The following is a 20,142-nucleotide window of genomic DNA, read 5'->3' as shown; positions in this document are numbered from 1 at the left end:
TTTGGTCCAGTGAAAGCCTCCCCAGAAGAAGTTCAACAGCCTCTTCTGTACTTCTCTTATAAGCGTGTCCGGCGGTTCTACAGCTGTAAACTGGTGCCAGAACATCGAGGCAATCAAGTCATTAACAATCAAGACTGTCCCCTTATAGGCCAACGGAGGCTGGATTCAAGTCCATCGAGACAATCGGGCACTGATCTTTTCAACTAAACCCTCCCAGTTTTTGCTCAGATAGCGGTCACTGCTCAGAAAGACACCTGAGCATTTCATCCCTTCTGCGTTCCACTGGAGCCCGGCTGGTAATGTTGGCTTCTCTTTATTGTTCCACTCCCCCAGTAATAAACCCTCAGATTTTGACCAATTGACTTTTGCAGAAGAAGTTTGTTCGTATAAGGCCAATTTCTGCTTGAGAATTTTAACATCATTTTGACTCGTTATGAAAACTGTGACATTGTCAGTATATGCTGACAAACTAACTGAATTAGTGATGTTTTCTGAGAAGGTTGGCCCTGAGAGACAATTCAATTCAATTCAATTTATTGTCATTAAAAACAATGTGCAGGCACATGTTAAAAATGAAATAAAGGCTGCAGCTTTGCCAAACAATGCAAGACAGATATAGACAAACACAGCTAACACAGTATAAGATATAGGCACATGAAGACCAAAAGCTAAAAATAAGTTAAAAAAGGAGCATGAGAACAGAAATATTTAAAAATATCCAGACATTCAGTGGGTAGCCAGGTTCAGGTGGGCAACAGCTTGGGGAAAGAAGCTATTTTTGAGCCTGGTAGCGCGGGCTCTGAGGCTCCTGTAGTGCCTCCCAGTGAGTAGGGAGTAGAACAGTCCATGGTTGGGGTGAGTGGGATCTCTGCTGATGCTGAGACCCCTTCGAAGGCAGCATTTGTGATAAAGGCCTTTTATGGCTGGGAGCTGGGTACCGGTGATATGCTGGGCCGCCTTGATGACCCACTGCAGAGCTTTCTGGTCTACTGAGGTGCAGTTGCCGTACCACATATTTTTAAATATTTTGTAATCCAGCTCTCTTTTAACTAATTTGTTGGCTTTTTGTCTTCATGTGTGTATATCTTATATTGGGTTTGCTGTGTTTGTCTGTGTCTGTCTTGCACTGTTTGGTGAAGCCACAGCCCTCATTTCATTTTTAACATGTGCCTGCAGATTGTTTTTAATGACAATAAATTGAATTGAATTGAACACTGGGATGCAGCTGGTCAGGATGCTGTCTCTATGGTGCAGTGGTAGAAGGGTGGTGAGAATTTTGGGGGGTAAACGGGCGCCCCTCCGCCTCCTCAGGAAATACAGGTGTTGTTGGGCCTTTTTCACAAGGGGCTGGGTGTTTGATGTCCAGGAAAGTTCCTCGCTGATGTGGACTCCAAAGAATTTAAAGCTGGAGACACACTCCACTTCCACCCCATTAATGCATATGGGAGAGTGGCTGCAGCTTCTAGATCTCCTCAAGTCCACAATCAGCTCCTTGTGTTTTCTTCACATTGAGAACAAGATTGTTGGTAGCGCACCATGATGTGAGGTGTTGAATTTCGTCCCTGTAGGCTCAAGGCCTACAGAGACCCTGCCTGAGCTGAATTAAAAGAGGCTCGATGGCCAGGGAAGATAGCATTCCATATAAGGGACAATCCTGTCTCATACCTCTCTGAACAAAGACAGGTTGGCTGAGTCTACCGCCTACCTTTAACAGAGCACTGGCTCCAGAATACAACAACTTGATCCATGAAATAAAATGTTCTCCAAAAACAAAACCTTCAAGTGTTTTGAACAAATAACAGTGATCAACTCTATCAAAAGCCTTCTCTTGATCTATAGAAAGAAGGGCAATGTCCAGCTCCTGGAGCTTAGATATGTGAATAATGTCCCATATCAAAAACAGATTATCCTTGATTGTACGGTCAGGAACACAGTATGTCTAGCTATAATGTACGACAGTATCCACACACTCTGAGTTTTTTCTCTCTGGATTTTCCCCCCTTTTTCACCTCAATTGTACTTGGCACTTGGCCAATTGCCCCACTCCTCCGAGCTGCCCCGGTCACTGCTATACCCCCTCTGCCTAGCTGGGGAGGGCTGCAGACTACCACATGCCTCCTCCAATACATGTTGAGTGGCCAGCCACTTCTTTTCATCTGACAGTGAGGAGTTTCACCAGGCGGACATAGCGTGTGGGGGGATCACGCTATTTTGCGACGTTTCAGTCGCTTGAAATTTATTCCAAAGATGGATGGGAACGTGACTAACAACAGGGGGTGGGGAGGGGGGTGGACAGATTAAGGAAAAGTGAAAGTCACAGGAAAGAGTGAAGGAGCAGAAGCTAAAAACTTAAAGAAGAGTAGAGAGATGGAGAGGGAGGACGATAACTTTCAGAGTTCTATCCATAGACCAAGGCTGAGACTCAGACACCAGTCACCACTGAGATTGTTGCTGTCTGAAGAGCAACCAAAAGCCATGTCCTCATCATCTTTTTCGACTTAATTTATGAGGGATTTTAAAGAAAATATTCAGCTTTACTTCATGAGCAATAAACAAGGTAGTCTTAACTTACACAACCACTGCTTTTTGACCAACTGTCACTTGAGTTGACAGAAGTTACAACTTTATCGTCATTGCCTAGATATTATGTATTGTTAGGTCCAATTTAATATCTGGAAACACCAATCGATGTTTAAGGCCTGATGATCTCCAGTGGATGTCCTAGTCCACTGTGACTAGCTGCTCTCCCCAGTTACTCCCCAGCTACTTGCTTTACGACTTGGCTTGAACTGCAAGGTTGTGATTCATCTGAAGTAACCATTTGGTGTTTTAAGGGATTTACCAGTGTTGGTTCATGATTCAGCACATTTACTACAAACATTACTTAAGACCAATTTCAAAAAGCATACCATAGGGTTTTAATTTTCTGAATGTATTTTTTTCCTACTTTCTGGACAGCCAATTTTCAGTCATTTCAACACGGTATGAAAATCAGTTGGCATTTACGTGAAACTTGCTTGAGACAAGAGATGGAAAAGATAAGACGGACGTGCTTTCTCAATCCCAGTGGGGAAATTCCTCCTCTGCATTTAACACGTCCCAACACACACTGGAAGCAGTGGGCAGCCGCCATGCAGCGCCCGAGGACCAGCTCCAGTTCTTCTTGCCATGCCTCGGACAGGGGCCCAGACAGGAGTATAAGCCTAACACGCATGTCTTTTGACAGGCAATCCAACACAGCGAACATTCTGTCATTGCTGCTTTTGGTTGAAGTTACACTACTGTTACAGGACAATGCAGCTGAAAACACAGATCGTTGAGAGAAGCCTTCTGCGCGGTGCGTTCCAGTGGTGGTGGGAGGCTTCGACATCTGAGCTTTAAGAGTCAGCTGCTAAACGGCATTGTATTCATGACCTATGTACGTTGTCATAAAATGAAATCTGGAAGATAAACGTGAAGCAAACATGGACGCCGTGGAAAGGTTTGTGTGAATTTGGCAGCTTCTCACATTAGAAGTATCGCCGTTTGGCGGCTGACTCGGGAGTTTTGGATGTTGGAGCTTCATTCAGGCGCTAAAACTCGCCACCCGCAACAACAGCTTAATTGTGATGAAAAAAAATTGTTGACTAAATGTTCACTGGGATGGATTGCCTATTGCAAGCAAGTTTCACAGTTCCGCAAACTGATTTTCCACCATGCTGAAATGAACGGAAACCAATGGCTGCCTGGGAAGCAGAAAAACATTTGAAAAATCTAAAACTATGGTTTTCTCTGGAAAATGATCAGGAGTAACTTAGTTTATATGGGCTAAAACATGTAAAACAACAGTTTCTCAGCATTTGCCTCTTTGACCTCTGACTCTCATACATATTTTCCCTCTTTATCACCCACTTCTCTCTCTGTCTCTCTCGTATGTCTCCTCTAACCCACCCAACTTCTTCTCCCTTCCACCAGTGGCACCCAGAAGTGCGCCACCACTGCCCATCTACACCCATCATCCTGGTGGGCACCAAGCTGGACTTGCGGGATGACAAGGAGACCATTGAGAAGCTGAAGGAGAAGAAGTTAACGCCTATCACCTACCCTCAAGGCTTGGCTTTGGCCAAGGATATAGGTCAGCTACCCCATGCACCTCCCCTATGTTGAGCCTAACAGAAGTTCCCAGCCCTTTCAGCCCAGCCCCCCCACCCCCCCAAAAAAACCTTATCTGACACTGTTTCAAGCGTCAGACAAGAGGTTAAGAATATAAGGATGGTAATGGAGAAAATCACATTGAAATAACAATTTTTATTTATCTAAAATTCTAATTATAGGGGGATGCCAAGGCAGGACATACTTTTATTTGAACAGAAAATAACCAAGAAGGATGTCTGCGTGTGTGTCTGTGTGTGTGTGTCCACCCCCTACTCTGTGTCTATAGTCGCCGTCAAAGGGAATAAACTAGGAAAGTGGGGGTACGGGTTGGTATACAAATACTACTCTGAATAAGAGTTAACTATACCCAGCCAAATTAAGCTTAATGAACTCAACTTATTATTCAGAACGAAATAACTGGACCAGACAACCTCCTTACATAAACAGGTAATGTGTTAAAGTTGAGAATGTGAACAAAGTAAAGTTGTGACAGCAGCAATGCAAACAGGCGCACAATTGTCAGTTATGTCAAATGCCACAAAAAGGGAAATGCAAATAAAGAATAATGTGACTCCAGTCAATAGTTGCACAACCAATACCTTGGTGCATCCCAAGTATGCCGGTGCTTTTGAGATGGGAAAATTATCTTATATACATATATATAACTCTAAGTGTTATAGAATAGAGTGGGAAAGAACTGTATAAAGTGAGACCAGGATTATGATAGTAGTATTATATCTATTTAGTGGACAATATGACACTAGCTGTGAGTGTACCCCCAAATAAAGCGAAACGCAAAATACCTTTTGCTCAATATCACAAATGTAACAACAGTGGTGGGCCCACACACTTTATAACACAAATAAAACAACCCCAAAAGCCGCATAAACTAATAGGCGGTGCAGGCCTGGTCGTTGCTTGGGTGCGTGGCGACCTGCGCGCTACTTACAATGGGCCCCTTCACTCAACAGAGCCGAATGAGACTGTACTTACCAATGTCCGTGGGTGGTCGTGTCGGACAAGTAGCGCCGCCTTGTGGTCAGGAGAGCTCTGTACGCGCCCACGTACCACAGAACGGGAACGATGATGCCAGGGAGACTCGGTTCGAGTCCAAGAGAGCTCTATACGCGCCCACGTAGCACAGAACGGGAACGATGATGTCAGGGAGACTCGGTTCGAGTCCAGGAGAGCTCTGTACACGCCCACGTAGCACAGAGCGGGAACGATGATGCCAGGGAGACTTGGTTCGAGTCCAAGAGAGCTCTGTACACGCCCACGTAGCACAGAGCGGGAACGATGACCAAAATCCAGCGATGAACTGCCGTATACTACGGCTCAGTCCCACAAGCTACCGGCTCACTGAAACAAGGCGGAGTATTTACGATACAGATAAGCTAACTTGCTATCATATCTAACTAGCAAGACAACCGGTAATGGACACTGTGGTCAGCTAACTTACAGATAAGCTAACTTGCAAGCATACCTGACTAGCAAGACAACCGGTAATGGACACTGTGGTCAGCTAACTTACAGATAAGCTAACTTGCTAGCATACCTGACTAGCAAGACAACCGGTAATGGACACTGTGGTCAGCTAACTTACATATAAGCTAACTTGCTAGCATATCTGACTAGCAAGACAACCGGTAATGGACACTGTGGTCAGCTAACTTACAGATAAGCTAACTTGCTATCATATCTGACTAGGAAGACAACCGGTAATGGACACTGTGGTCAGCTAACTTACAGATAAGCTAACTTGCTAGCATATCTGACTAGCAAGACAACCGGCAATGGACACTGTGGTCAGCTAACTTACAGATAAGCGAACTTGCTAGCATATCGGACTAGCAAGACAACCGGCAATGGACACTGTGGTCAGCTAACTTACGGATAAGCTAACTTGCTAGCATATCGGACTAGCAAGACAACCGGCAATGGACACTGTGGTCAGCTAACTTACGGATAAGCTAACTTGCTAGCATATCTGACTAGCAAGTCAACCGGTAATGGACACTGTGGTCTGCTAACTTACATATAAGCTAACTTGCTAGCATATCTGACTAGCAAGACAACCGGTAATGGACACTGTGGTCAGCTAACTTACAGATAAGCGAACTTGCTAGCATATCGGACTAGCAAGACAACCGGCAATGGACACTGTGGTCTGCTAACTTACATATAAGCTAACTTGCTAGCATATCTGACTAGCAAGACACTCGTGAGAAACACTGGGGTCGTAGAGAAAATAAAACACGTCTTTCAAACGTGCTATAAAACCGAGTCGACTCCTACATGTTGTCAGTAAAAGACCGTATTTCGAATGACAACTGCCGTCATTAAAGTAACGGTGAGATTAGCCTAGCTACCCAAGCTAATCGGGAGCAATCGGCTAACGTAAGGTGATTGAGCTAGCAAACGAAGCTAACAGTGAGAATTTACGTACATAACCTCAAAACCTCTGAATATAATCTGACTCAACATACCTTGTAATTTACACGTTTGATCAACGTATGAGAGTCGACTCTAACAAGTACACAATTAAAGCCGAATACCGGGTAATGCTGAGGAGACTGCAGACAGTGGAAGGCCACTTGACTTCAGGCCTTCACTCCCGAACTCGCTGGAACTTCCTCTTCTTCCTCCCCAACGTTTTGTCTACTCCCGCCCCCCGTCCAATCACAATAAAGATTTGCCCTTATTGACGTTTGACATTAACCATTAAAACACTCGTATACGTCATACAGGGTAGGTTGTACTCTCGCCATGCCGCGTGTGCGCCCATGTACATTCCAATCAAACTTGTGTAACCTATTTTTCTAGACTTGCCTGTTAGTGATTTTAAGTTCCTGTTATAAGCTGTCGCCACAGTATATGCCTTGAGCTCTTATTTTGAAGGCTGAAGAGAGAGCGGAAGTGCTGTACGCAGTGTTGTTGCTGTGGAGTTCTGTTGGGGGAAGAATCCAAATAAAGTGGTCCTCGTGTGAAAGTGGAACCTCCGTATTTGTTATTTTATAGTCTCATACAGTATAGGCGACATCTACAAACCCTCGGTTACATTGGTGGCAGCGGTGGGATCCGGAAGTGGGCAGATCCTCAGAAGTCTCTTCGGAGCGCGGGAATAACAAAGCGCGAGGGCGCGCTTCCGGGGAGGGTGACGACTGTAAACTACTAATAAGACACGTTAGCCCTTAGCTAGCTAAGGCGACATCACTAACCGCTCGGCTAAAGGGTCAGACCAGTTAGCTAGCTAAGGGCTAACGTGTCTTATTAGTAGTTTAAACTTTCTTAGTTTTCTTCTTTTTCTTCTTTTTCAGGGCAGACGGGATGCGAACCTCAGACATTAGCAAATCCCCAATGACACAGCAAAACCACATGCATTTAACAACTGTACTAAACCCAGCCTTTTCTCACCCGGGCTACACGTGTGTGTTCAATTATGTTTGTTTGTATGTTTGTGGGGAACAATCTGAGTTCTGTAACCACAAGGACATTTTGGCCAGTCCTCACGTCTTCAGTGGCCTTTTTTAGTGTTAGGACTTGGGTTCGAATTAGGATAAGTAAAGGTCAACAGTGAAAGTGTAGGCATATGGTTCTGATGGTTACAGGTGCAACATTTTGACTTAATCGAGGGGCTTGGAAAGAGCTGTTATATACCAATAGCAAAGCTATGGCTTTGCCCGGTGCTGAGCTTCCTGGCTTTCAATATCTGCGTTCCATCTCAGAAGCTTTGTTTTGATAAACAAATCAGTAGAGGATGCCCTTTTCAAATGGAAAACAGCAAAATAGTAGAATAAATATAATTATTGCTTTTGGGAAGGGGAAAAAACTTTGTGACTAAAAAGGTATGAAAACCAACAGCGAGCTGGGCATGCTACTGTTTGACAAGTCAGGAGCGTTGTCTTTCAATATATAGTCATGTGCAATGCTGGGCTAGTTACTCTCAAAATGTAAGAATTACATATTACTAGCGTGGTCGCCTCACAGCAAGAAGGTCGTGGGTTCGAACCCCGGGGTTGTCCAAACTTGGGGGTCGTCCCGGGTCGTCCTCTGTATGGAGTTTGCATGTTCTCCCCGTGTCTGCGTGGGTTTCCTCCGGGGGCTCCGGTTCCCCCCCCCCCCAGTCCAAAGACATGTAGGTCAGGTGACCTGGCTGTAGTAAGTGTTTCCTAGGAGTGAATGTGTGTGTGTGTGTGTGTGTGTGTGTGTGTGTGTGTGTGTGTGTGTGTGTGTGTGTGTGTGTCGGCCCTGTGATGGACTGGCGGCCTGTCCAGGGTGCCCCCCCGCCTGCCGCCCAATGACTGCTGGGATAGGCTCCAGCATCCCGCGACCCCAATTGGAATAAGTGGCTTGGACATATTACTGGTTACTTTCATTTGGAAGTAATAAGTTACTTTACAATATTACTGTCTGTGTAGAGTAATGTGTTACTGACTACACTACTTTTGCATTACTTTCACCAAAATAACCACAGAAGTACAACTAGGCATTACCAATGGAAGAGGGTAATGTTGCGTCATAGCGGGTGATCTAAGCGCAGAAATTCAAGTGTATTGCAGTTCATTACAATTCCAGTGGTGGGCGACATTGTTTAGCCAAATGAAGCCGTAGACCTGAGACAGCTTATATCAACCGCTTATATGGACAATAGTGTGATGATATTGTAAACTACTAATAAGACACGTTAGCCCCTAGCTAACGGGTCTGACCCTTTAGCCGAGCGGTTAGTGATGTCGGCTTGTGGTGCAGTACACCCGTATCGAATCCCGCACCGGGCAAGACAATAACCGGTTACAATATAGAAAAATTAAATAGCCTAGACCCTCTTAAATAAACAAATGGACTAGGACACAGGGATGGGCAGGCAGACAAAGGATCAAAGCTGATAAATTATGTGGTGCTCTCAGCAACATGTGATCAGGATGTGACTCTGAAGTGGCCCGTGTGGTAAATGGTGAATATGGTCCAAACATCACAAAACAAATACGGGCCACCTTTGGCAAATATGTGGCACATGCGGCATTGCTATGGCTTGGTTGTGGCCCAGATCTGGCAAACAGGAGTGGACCGCCCAAGTGCCATCATTCCACGCGGTATATGGGCCGGATGAAAGTGTCGGTTTGGGACGGGTCCGGGCCACAGCAATTTTGCTATCTGGGCGGGAATGAACATAGTCAATGAGGGTCCTCAGTAGAATTGAAAAAACAAACGTTTGTGTATGTGAGGAGGGTACATCTGCTAGTATGCTGACTCGCCCTCTGTGTTGGGTTCTCCTGTTTCATTAAACACTTAGACTCAGTCAAGTATCTGGAGTGCTCGGCGCTGACCCAACGTGGCCTTAAGACCGTGTTCGACGAAGCCATCCGGGCCGTGCTCTGTCCGCAGCCCACCAAGGTCAAGAAGAGGCCTTGTGTAGTGCTTTAAAAGGTAAGACTAACTGTAAGAGTAAGTGGAGAGAAGGGAAGGAGGGGACAGGTTATAAAAGAGAGCAAAGGCAGAGAGGAAGGGTGACTAAAGAGAAGGTGGGCAGGGTAGGAGGTAAACACAGTGGGGTTCATAGATGGATAGAGATGTATGACAGAGGAATGAAGAGAGATAGGAGCTCCTACTTATCGAGGCTTTCTACAACAAGGACAGACAAGGCAGGTTTCTCATACACAGATTAAGCTTATTCCCGTATTAAACCGAATTTTGAATGCTGATTCTCCGTGCAAAAATCAGTTTAGTGCGAGACTGGGCTGTCCGAGAAACCGGCGCGCACTGTCATTGATAAGAAACACAACTGTTGTGTGACTTTGTTGTAATTGAAAGCAGGCCTAGTATTGAGTGTCCATTTTAAATTAAGTAGCTAAAGTTGCATATTTTTACCACAATACCCCAACGCGTAACACTGACACTGTAAAAGAGCTGCTTTTGCAGTGATTCAACAGAGCTAAAGTTAGCTTGTTTTCTAGTGAATCGACACCCCAGGAAAGCAAGGTGACGCCTCTAAAACGCTGAAAAAAACCCGTTTATGGAGCAACACATCTCGCTCACATCTCTGCCGACGGCGTTTCTGTGAAATCCTACCTTGAGTGAAACCGCATGGGCAATATCAAGTGAGGAGCTAAGGGGGAATAGTGGCGGGGGTAAAGAAGAAATAGGCTAAATTTCTTATACCGGTGAGGATTATAAACCTAATTTCAAAGAATCCCATTACTTTTAATGTATTACAAAAGCATATTTTTAGATGCACTCATTCACAGATGTTTTTGAGGGTGTCGCCCCGCCCCCCCCCCCCCCATCACCTAATCTGGGCAGATGGTACGGCTAAACCCGGGACTAAATATCAGTATGGAAGTAAGTGGATTAGGCACCGGTTGGTGAGGTGGCTGTAAAGACACCACCATAGATGAGTGATGGAGCAGTAATAGCTGGCGAAGGACTGATACGGGTTGTGCGGTCCATGATGCAGGACAATGTGAGCCTCAAACACTTGTTAGCATCGAACATGTGACCGTTTTATTTGCTCAAGTTTGCAGAGGCCTGGCAATATACAGAACAGGACAACTTCCAGACCAGTAGGTCCTCCAAAAGTGTCCCCTGCCTAAAAATAAACAAACAAATAAGTAAAACTCAACTTTTAAAACAGAGTAAAGCACAGATGAGCACAAGACAGTAGCATCGGGCTACGGGAAAGTTACCAAAACCCCACCCTTCCAGCAGGAAAGAGGGGCAAATGCAAGCCTCAGCGAGTTAAACCAACACTCAGGATTTTACTACAGGGTGATGTAGTAAACGAGGTAGGAAATACAGCAATCATTTTACAGAATATTTCTTTTTTTACACCTCCCTTTTTTCCCTCTTCTACGGGGAGCACATAAGCTCCGTCAAACTGTAAAGGCTCCGGAAACATGGAGCTAATTTACTGTGCCTGACTTCTGTATATGACCATCCCAACTGCTGGTCTGAACACAGTCCCACCAGGGCTGCAGACCGCCAAGCGGAGGAGGAGAAACCATGGGAGGAAAATATCTTTTCTATTTTTCCTATTAAAACAATGTAATAATGAGACATTCCTCGTGTGTGATCATAAATGGTTTTGTTTATTAATGGAGAAGCATGAGAGAAATGCTGCTGTTGGGTAAATGGAGGTATAGTCTTGTCTTTTAGCCTGTCCTTCCATTATCACTCATCATGTGTTGACTCAAGATATTACACTGTCATATTAATTTTGCCCTCATTTTTGTTTCTATTTCCTCCAGGACCAGTGGGACAACAGGACAAGTAAAGGAAGAACAGTATTTGAATTTTCAGTTCTGTCTGTAATGGAAAGCCTTAGTTATTAATATGATTATTATTATTATTATTATTACAATAATGAGCTGGGATAGGCTCAAGCATCCCCGCGACCCTGAGAGCAGGATAAGCGATGCGGATGATGGATGGAAAATAATAATAAAATAATAATAATGATGATAATAATTGAATGCCTCATTTTAAAACCCAGTTAAAAGGGGCATTGAAAGTAATAAAGCATGGCAGCCATAAACAGGCCTAGTTGTATGCAGGATGTGGACGCCATGTTTTATTTCATGCATATTGTGTTATAGTTCTGCTTGTTATTTCAATTTCAACGACTTGTACAACCAGATTCACAATTGTGCCTGGTTTTGTTTTTTTTACTTCTTTTTTCCATTTTTTCAGCTGTACCTATATGTGGCTTATAGATAATTTAACAAAAGGAAATTAAAAAATAAAAAATGAAAAGGAAAAAACCCTTTACCTCAGCTTGAAGTGTTGCTGTTGTGGCGGTATAAGTGACAGGCCATGAAAATGCCTATATGGCAAAGGACGCCATTGTTTTGGGGCGTGAAAGCTGGACGATATTGTTTTTTATATTCCAGTGAAATCTTTTATAAAGCCTGTTGTTTGTTGTAATAGTGAAATAAAACGGTCATGTTATGAAAAACAAAACAACAACAATGGCTGGTCCGCCGGTCCGCAGAGCGGCGCTGTTCCTGCAGACTGAGCTGCTTCAGGTGGACTTGGGTCTCCATCACTACCCATTTACACCACAGTAGACAGTCTCTCTGTGTCTGTCTGGTTTTGGTGGTGGTTTTGGGAGGTTGTGGGTGTGTGTTTTTGTCCTTTGTGTTGCGCTGCTGTGCGCTGGGAGAAACGACATTTCGTCTCTTTTGTGTACGCAAGTACATGAATGAGATGACGATGAATCCTTCCTGATCCTGATTCTGGTTCTGGTTCTGGTGGTGGGAGGAAACAGGAGCACCCGGAGGAGACCCACGCAGACACGGGGAGAACATGCAGACTCCACGCAGAAGGGACCTGGGACGGCCCGGGGTTTGAACCCAGGACCTTCTTGCTGTGAGGCAACAGCGCTAACCACTGCGCCACCGTGCGGCCCTGCAGGGTATTGGCCCATGCGTCAGAGAGGCATGACACGCGGATGTGCAGTTGGTGGAGGCCTGGGCGCTCAGATCTCCGAGCGAGCCAGGATGCTGCTGCCTGTCTAATGCTGGACCCATATGAAGTCCGGGTCTACTGTTTGGTCCAGCAGATGTTAACTGTTACACCGTGTGGGACCTGTGAGAAGCCTCTTTTGTTTCCTTTGCACACGTGTGTGCCTGACTAAAAAACCCACACTTGATTTGATCCGAACACACTTGGCCTGACTTGGTGAGTAGGCTACTGTTGCTCACACATTTACTGTGTAAAGTCTGCAGCTTTTATTTTCCCTTTTTCTTGTGGATTTTTCTCCCCAGTTGTACTTGGCCAATCACCCCACTCTCCCGAGCCGTCCCGGTCGCTGCTTCACCCCCTCTTCCGATCCGGGAAGGGCTGCAGACTACCACATGCCTCCTGCAGGGGCGCAGCGGGGGGGTGGGGTGCAGAGGGTGTAATGCACACATGCGCCGCATATAGTTACATGTTATATTTTTAGTTATGATCTTTTTTTTGCATACGGCCTTTTGGTGCCCCCACTGATGCGGCACCTGTGTGCATTGCACCCTCTGCACCCCCCCCCCTGTTACGCCCCTGGCTTCCTGCGATACATGTGGAGTCGCCAGCCGCCTCTTTTCACCTGACAGGGAGGCGTTTCACCAGGGGGACGCAGCACGTGGGATTCCCCCCAGTTCCCCCTCCCCCGTTAAACAGTCACCCCAACCGACCAGAGGAGGAGCTAGTGCAGTGACCAGGACACATAGCCACATCCGGCTTCCCACCCACAGACACGGCCAGTTGTGTCTGTAGGGACGCCCGAGCAAGCCGGAGGGAACATAGAGACTCGAACTGGCGATCTCCGTGTTGGTAGGCAACGGAATAGACCGCCACGCCACCCGGACGCCCGTGTGCACCTTTCTGAAGTTTAATCACTCTGTGTTTTTATTCACAGGCCATTTCTCACTTGTCTCCTGTCCTTTCATTGGTTCTGTGAAGCATTGTGAAACAGGACACAGGTGAGAAAACCTCACTAGTGTTCACTGCAAACTGCATTGTTCCATTAGCAAAGCAGTATCTACATTACAGCGAAACTAATAATGAGACACTTAAATAAAGAGAAGAAAGCAATGACAACATGTTCTTGTAGGGAGATGAGAGATCTCAACATTTATTCTTTATTATTATGAGTCATTAACCCTGGATAGTTGTCTTGATCCAATCCAAGTACCTGCAGACATCCATGAAGTTGGCTGGTGAACTACAGACCACGCCCCCACTCCCGCTGTGGACACCATAAATCTTCTTGTCGTACACCACCCCTCCACCAGAATCCCCCTAAAGCACCGAGAGAAGATGGAGTCAGAGAGCAACACGTCTTGGAAAGCGGCGTCAAAGTTGCTTTTAAGAAAAGTGAAATACTCACTCCTGGTAAAAGCCACCTTTAGTTTTTGAGCACATTGAAAGTCAAAGGAATTTGAAAAAAATAAAATAAAACTTTCCACACGGCATTGTTTATTTTCTCTCTCTCCATTCATTTGACATATTCAAAAGGTGCAACCAAATATTCCTTATCTTCCTCCGGGCAATTTTTTCAGCAAGCAGACGTGAGATTATAGTTCTTGGAAAAGAAAAACTTTACTCACCGGACAGGTATCAACTCCACCTGATGTTTTGCCACAGAAACGGTGCCGCAGAAACTCATCATCAAAATCACTACCACATGTGGTAACTTCCATGTCGGCACACTGCAGGGTGGCAGGGAGTTGTCTTTGGAGGGCTAGAAAAATACACGGTGATGAGAGGATGCTGGAGTTCTGTATCTGCAGAAACCGACCGGTGAAAATGGTTTTGCAATGAAATAACTTCCACTGTGCTCAGTAACAAAATAAAACGTTATATGCAGTCAGTCCTGGTTATGAAGACCAAATATCAACTACAGACAGTAAAGACTTCATGTCGGCCAAAATCCCGTCACTGATCAGGACTAAAAATGAATCGTAAAGATGACAACTTAAAATTGAAAGTAGAAATGAAAACGTGTAGAGTCCCTGATAATGACCAGGCCTGATCTGTGCTTGTCAAGTTGTTGTAACGTCATCTTCTTAACACTGTCTACATGGTGTATCTGCAGTAGCAGCCATAGCTTGTATGTGTTAAAGATGGGAGAGAGGAAGGGTGCATAATCTGATAAAGCTAATGAGACAGATTTAGGACTCACAGTGTGTTTGAAACATATATACTGTGTTCTTTAGACTGATGTGCCACCATAACCTCACCTGCTTTTACATCTCCAGGTTTTCCAACATAGTTAGCGTAGCCAGCGACCTGAACTTTGACCCCACCGCTGGTTTGAGGACTGTGGAACAATGTGTGCCAAAAAAAAAGAAAGAAGTGAATTTGGGCACATTTACAATCAGGCAAAACACATGACAGAAATTCATTCCCATGAAAAGCAGCCCCAAAGATAATCCAGACTGCTTGTAAATGATGGCATCATGATTGTGGATGGAATGGAGGCTAAGAGCTATTTAAACATCTCATAGTTGGAAGGTTAGAAACCACAATCTTTTAATATCACCATCGCCAACTGTGGGAGACTGTAATTTTATTTGGTTAATCCACGTCTTCGTGTGGAATTGTGTTTGTAGCAGCCAATCACAGGAAAGAGCATGGTATGTTTTCAGCAGACTTAGTCAAGTAAAATAAATAAATGAATAAATAACTCACTTCTTTGGGTCAGGTACAACACTCTTCGTACAGTCGGGTAGATCCACTGTTGCAATCCCTGTCACAGCTGTCGACAGCTTCAGCAGCATGATGTCATGTTTATTTGTACCTTCCATATATATCTTGTGTTCTGCTATCGTTTGTCTTGTGCCACCAGATGGATGTACTCCTGGTTCTGCTTCAAGACTCCTGACATTTTGGAGGTTAAAAACCCAGTTCAGCAAACTCTGTCCCTTTCTTCATCATGGATAACACATGTAAACTTGTTTTCTCCTGCCCATTAACATCCTTTAAGATACAGATCGGTTCTCTTAACATCATCGTAGAGAAAGTCACACACTATCACACAGTTTTAAGTTAGTTATTCATTTCTCACCTCTGATCATTCACTTTAAGCCAGCAGTGAGCTGCAGTTAGAACCCACTTATCACTGATCAGAGATCCACCACATTCAAGTTGGCCATCTATGCTCAGACGGACATGAAACTTCCGTTCATCTTTTCCACAGTCATGACCTCCAATGATCCTTTTCTCCACACCTCCCAAAGTGACATCTGAAGGAGAAGGAGCGTTGTCCACCAATTACTCGCAACACAAACGGGAGAGGAGATCAGCCACGGGGGGGGGGGGGAGAAAAGCACCGAGTGAGCTGAAGGGTTGCTAACGTGGAGGATACAAACACAGCTGATAGCTGTCACGACTCACCAGAGTTTGCTCTAAACCAAAATAAAACTGACAAAAATATTATCAATGAACAAATCAAACGATAGATAGATTGATCGATAGAAAGATCAGTAAAAAAGGAGTACAGATGCTCTTCAAAACAAGATGCAACAAGCCAGTTTGCAAGTATCTTGAAACTGAAAGAGGATATGAAGCAGTTCTTGGAGGTAACTCTTGATAAATTAAGAAGAAAAAAATGCTGCTTCTGTCCTTTACACAGAGGTTCCCATCTTTCTCATGCCGTCACCCACCTGTGGAGACACTTTTAGGCCCAGGACCCACCAAATATTTTGTGCAGTAGAATAAACAGTAAGTTCTCATTATATGTTGAAAAGCAAGGTAACTAACAAGGAAACAAGGTAACTAACAAGGAAACAAGGTAACTAACAAGGTAACAAGGTAACTAACAAGGAAACAAGGTAACTAACAAGGAAACAAGGTAACTAACAAGGAAACAAGGTAACTAACAAGGAAACTAACAAGGAAACAATGTAACTAACAAGGAAACAAGGTAACTAACAAGGTAACTAACAAGGAAACAAGGTAACTAACAAGGAAACAAGGTAACTAACAAGGTAACTAACAAGGAAACAAGGTAACTAACAAGGAAACAAGGTAACTAACAAGGAAACAAAGTAACTAACAAGGAAACAAGGTAACTAACAAGGAAACAAAGTAACTAACAAGGAAACAAGGTAACTAACAAGGAAACAAGGTAACTAACAAGGAAACAAGGTAACTAACAATCCTCTTGATTGTTCATCGATGCAGTATTTCCCTTTTCAGTCTTCAGTCATGACCTACTAACGAGCAAGTGAAACAAGTCTCAAGATTGAATGTTATTTTGGTGATATTTTGGAAAGAAAGAAAAAAGAAAATCCTGTCTCTGAGCATCTTTTTTTGGGGGGGGGTCCCCCATTTTTTCCCCCAACTGTATCCAGCCAATCACCCCACTCTTCCCAGCCCTACCGGTCGCTGCTCCACCCCCCTGCTGATGCTCGGAGGGCTGCAGACTACCACGTTTCCTCCGATACATGTGGAGTCGCCAGCCGCTTCTTTTCACCTGACAGTGAGGAGTTTCACCAGGGGGGGTGTAGCGCGTGGGAGGATCACGCTATTTTCCCCAGTTACCCCCCCCCCCGAACAGGCGCTACGACTGACCAGAGGAGGTGCTAGTGCAGCGACCAGAACACATACCCACATCCGGCTTCCCACCCGCAGACACGGCCAATTGTGTCTGTATGGATGCCCGACCAAGCCGGAGGTAACACGGGGATTCGAACCGGCGATGGCCGTGTTCAAAGGAATAGACCGCCACGTTTCCCGGACGCCCCGAGCATCTTTTAAAGATGACAAAGGGGCAGCGCACCGCTGGTAATTGGGGTGATAGTACTCTTTAAAGCAGTAATCTGATGTAATGTGAATAATGGGAATGCTGTGCTGGCAAAACCCTCCGCTGAAACACATGAAATTAACTCAACAAACATTCCTCAGTTCCAACAATACAAACACGACAAGTTAAACGCAAAGAACAGTAACATGAATCATCAGAAGTGTGACACACAAGGCAGACATTACTGAATACTCACCAGCCCACAGCGACAGGAGAAGAAGTATCAGCCAAGCCATTGCTGTCGATGGTGACCCTCACAAGTCTGAGATCCAGCTGGGACAGAGGTCCCTTTTAAATGAATCCAACCTCCATGTGGAAGTTTATCAGCACATTTTCCTGGGCTATAAAATTCTGTACAGTTATGCAAATAGGTTAAACCCATCTAATCTGTTCCCTTATCCTCGTGTGTCATCACATTGAGAAGACAATAAAACACAACTGGGAGCTAGGTTTGTCGCTAACTGTTAAAGTTGTTTTTTTGGCTTCACTAAATCCCCTTAAAAATGAATAACATTAGGCAAATAATATTTTGCCTTGAAAACGGTGAATTGGGATGCCCCCCCCCCCCCCCCAACTGACGTGTGTCCAGTGCAGGGGTCATCACCGGGTTGGCTTGTGACGGCCTCTTTGGTTAAAATGCGATTTTTACCACGGACATACAAAATGTGAAGTGGTCAAATATTACCAAAACAAATAATTGCATGCTAGACCTCGCAATGTGCCGTAGTACATGTTTTAATATGCTGCATGATTTTAAAATGATAGTATTTCTGACAAGAAGAAACAGTGCCCTACCTTGTTATGATGACAAATTGGAAACTGGAAATTATGGGCAGGTGACAATCCTGACAGGCATCAATGCGGCATGCTCCAAGTTTATTTTGTATTTAAAATCTAACAGCGTTCATATGACCGAAACCTCGCTCACAGCTGCAGGTGTCTGGACTTAATATGAGCAGGAGTACTGCAAGTTTGCTCGGTTCATTGTACTCCTCGCTGTTCTCAAACAGATGGCACAAGAATTTGACCATGTCACTGCTGCATCGGTCAGACTTGAATAATGTCTTTATGCCATCATCTTCGCAAAAGACAAGGTACTGTGACTGCAGTTCGGGAACAGACACGTTTTTTATAAACCTCTGCGTGATGTTGGGTTTGGGGTTCAGGGGATCAAGAAAGAGCATTTGTTTTCTGGGAATCTCGTCCCAGAGACACTTTGTAGCCTCTTTGCGTCGTTGACTAACGTGATGTTGAAGTTCAGTATCTCTAAATCTGAGAGATGGTGTTCACATTTGAATTCGTCAATGAATCCATTCAAACTCGCGTTTGGAATTGTCAAGTGTCTCGGATCAGTAAACGAGGTGTGGTCGTTTCTGTTCAACAGGAATGAGTTCCAGTTCGACTTCAAGCACTGCACTTCCAGCCCTCATCACCCACAGGGAAATGGTTACAGAGCCATACAGCAAAGAAGATTCTCATGCAAGATGATCCTGTGATGATTCTAAAAAACTGTAGGTCCACTCCCTGCTCCACCACAGGCTACAGCCCAGCTGAGCTGTTCATGGGGGGGGGGGATCAGAACCACACTCCCCACTTTGGAGAAAAATCTCCTACCAAAATGACCCAGCAGAACAGCTGTGAAAAAAAGAAGGATGGGCGGGAAAAGGCTAAAGAGGCTCATTACTTCAACCGCCGTCATGGAGCCAGGCCCTTACCTGCCCTGCGACCAGGAGATGTTGTATTCTCCAAGTTGGACCATGAAAAGTCGTGGTCTTTGCCAGCAGTGATCTCAAGCGACAGCACCACTCCAAGATCCTTCGTCATCAGGATGCAGCAAGGAGCAGAGCTGGGGCGGAACCACCATCACCCCCGACCAGGGCCAGTTCCCCAGCCCATCTCAGCAGCGCCTGTTAAGAGCACAGGGACCGACATCCACTCTGACGGAGCCACCATGTTTGAGACTGTTCCTGTCAGTCAGAGTGTGGCTACTCCCACAGCCCCTCTACCCGGTCAGACTGTGACCCGATCTGGATGGGTGGGCAAGCCAGTCGACAGGCTTGACCTGTAGAAAAGTGCGATTATATGGCCTCTGGGGGGTGGGAAGGACAGAAAGGTACTGCAAAAAAGGGAGGAAACAAAAGAAAAGTTGTATTAACATTGATGTCGATAATGTTTAGTAGTGTTTATGAAACTGCAGGTTGAGTAAGAAAGAGACGGGTATGTGTTGAAATATCTCAATTTGAGTTCATCTTGATTCATGCTGTTAAAATAGCCATTTCCTGTTCATTTGATGTTATAGAAATAACAAAAAAGGGGGGGTGTCATATACGGTAGTCAAATGCTCTTGCTCATATACTGTGTGATATACGTTATACATGAAAACGTCGGGGCTAGGAGACCTCAGGGAGTTCTGGAGGAAGGTACATGGTGTGTTGCCTGCCGTTGATTCATTAGAACTGGCAAGAGCTATATAAAACCTCCATCGCAGTTATTTAACCCTTCTCCCCTACTTTTTCTGTGTTTCTGGCTACAGTGCTAGCTAGCACTGCCGTGGACCCTGTTGAACACAGACGATTTCGGTCAACTTTTTTTTTTTATTTGCAATTTCTTTTGAAAGTGTCACCCGCTGTAAATGGCAGTTTTGCTTTGGCAAGTCCGAAAGCTAAAGTGAGGTCATTTTCCAGCTCAACTTTCTCTCGAGTCATCAGCTTAACTTGCCCCGT

At 44.9% G+C, this 20,142-nt stretch overlaps 2 protein-coding genes across 2 annotated transcripts in view; one reads left to right on the top strand and one right to left on the bottom strand.

Annotated features, from left to right (window-relative positions):
• Nucleotides 1–12,270, top strand: part of LOC130113351 (ras-related C3 botulinum toxin substrate 2) — a 50,044-nt gene extending 37,774 nt beyond the window's left edge. Inside the window, exons 5-7 of the mRNA XM_056280937.1 lie at nucleotides 3,955–4,114; nucleotides 9,428–9,561; nucleotides 11,379–12,270. Coding sequence (XP_056136912.1) covers nucleotides 3,955–4,114; nucleotides 9,428–9,558 — 291 coding nt within the window. The 3' untranslated portion in view covers nucleotides 9,559–9,561; nucleotides 11,379–12,270. The remainder of the gene's footprint in view (nucleotides 1–3,954; nucleotides 4,115–9,427; nucleotides 9,562–11,378) is intronic.
• Nucleotides 12,271–13,480: 1,210 nt separating this feature from the next.
• Nucleotides 13,481–17,667, bottom strand: LOC130113427 (trypsin-3-like). Its single transcript, XM_056281029.1, has 6 exons — nucleotides 17,616–17,667; nucleotides 15,680–15,857; nucleotides 15,304–15,492; nucleotides 14,853–14,932; nucleotides 14,220–14,353; nucleotides 13,481–13,911 (listed from the first exon to the last, which is right to left on the bottom strand). Exons 1-6 carry the CDS (start codon nucleotides 17,653–17,655, stop codon nucleotides 13,768–13,770), a joined length of 765 nt encoding a protein of 254 aa, XP_056137004.1. The 5' UTR covers nucleotides 17,656–17,667; the 3' UTR covers nucleotides 13,481–13,767.
• Between the last annotated feature and the right edge of the window lie 2,475 nt (nucleotides 17,668–20,142).

This window comes from Lampris incognitus, chromosome 5 (assembly GCF_029633865.1).
Source record: "Lampris incognitus isolate fLamInc1 chromosome 5, fLamInc1.hap2, whole genome shotgun sequence".
NCBI classification, from domain to species: domain Eukaryota; kingdom Metazoa; phylum Chordata; class Actinopteri; order Lampriformes; family Lampridae; genus Lampris; species Lampris incognitus.
The sequence above is the reverse complement of the archived record's forward strand: the minus strand, read 5'-3'. Positions and strand labels throughout refer to the sequence as shown.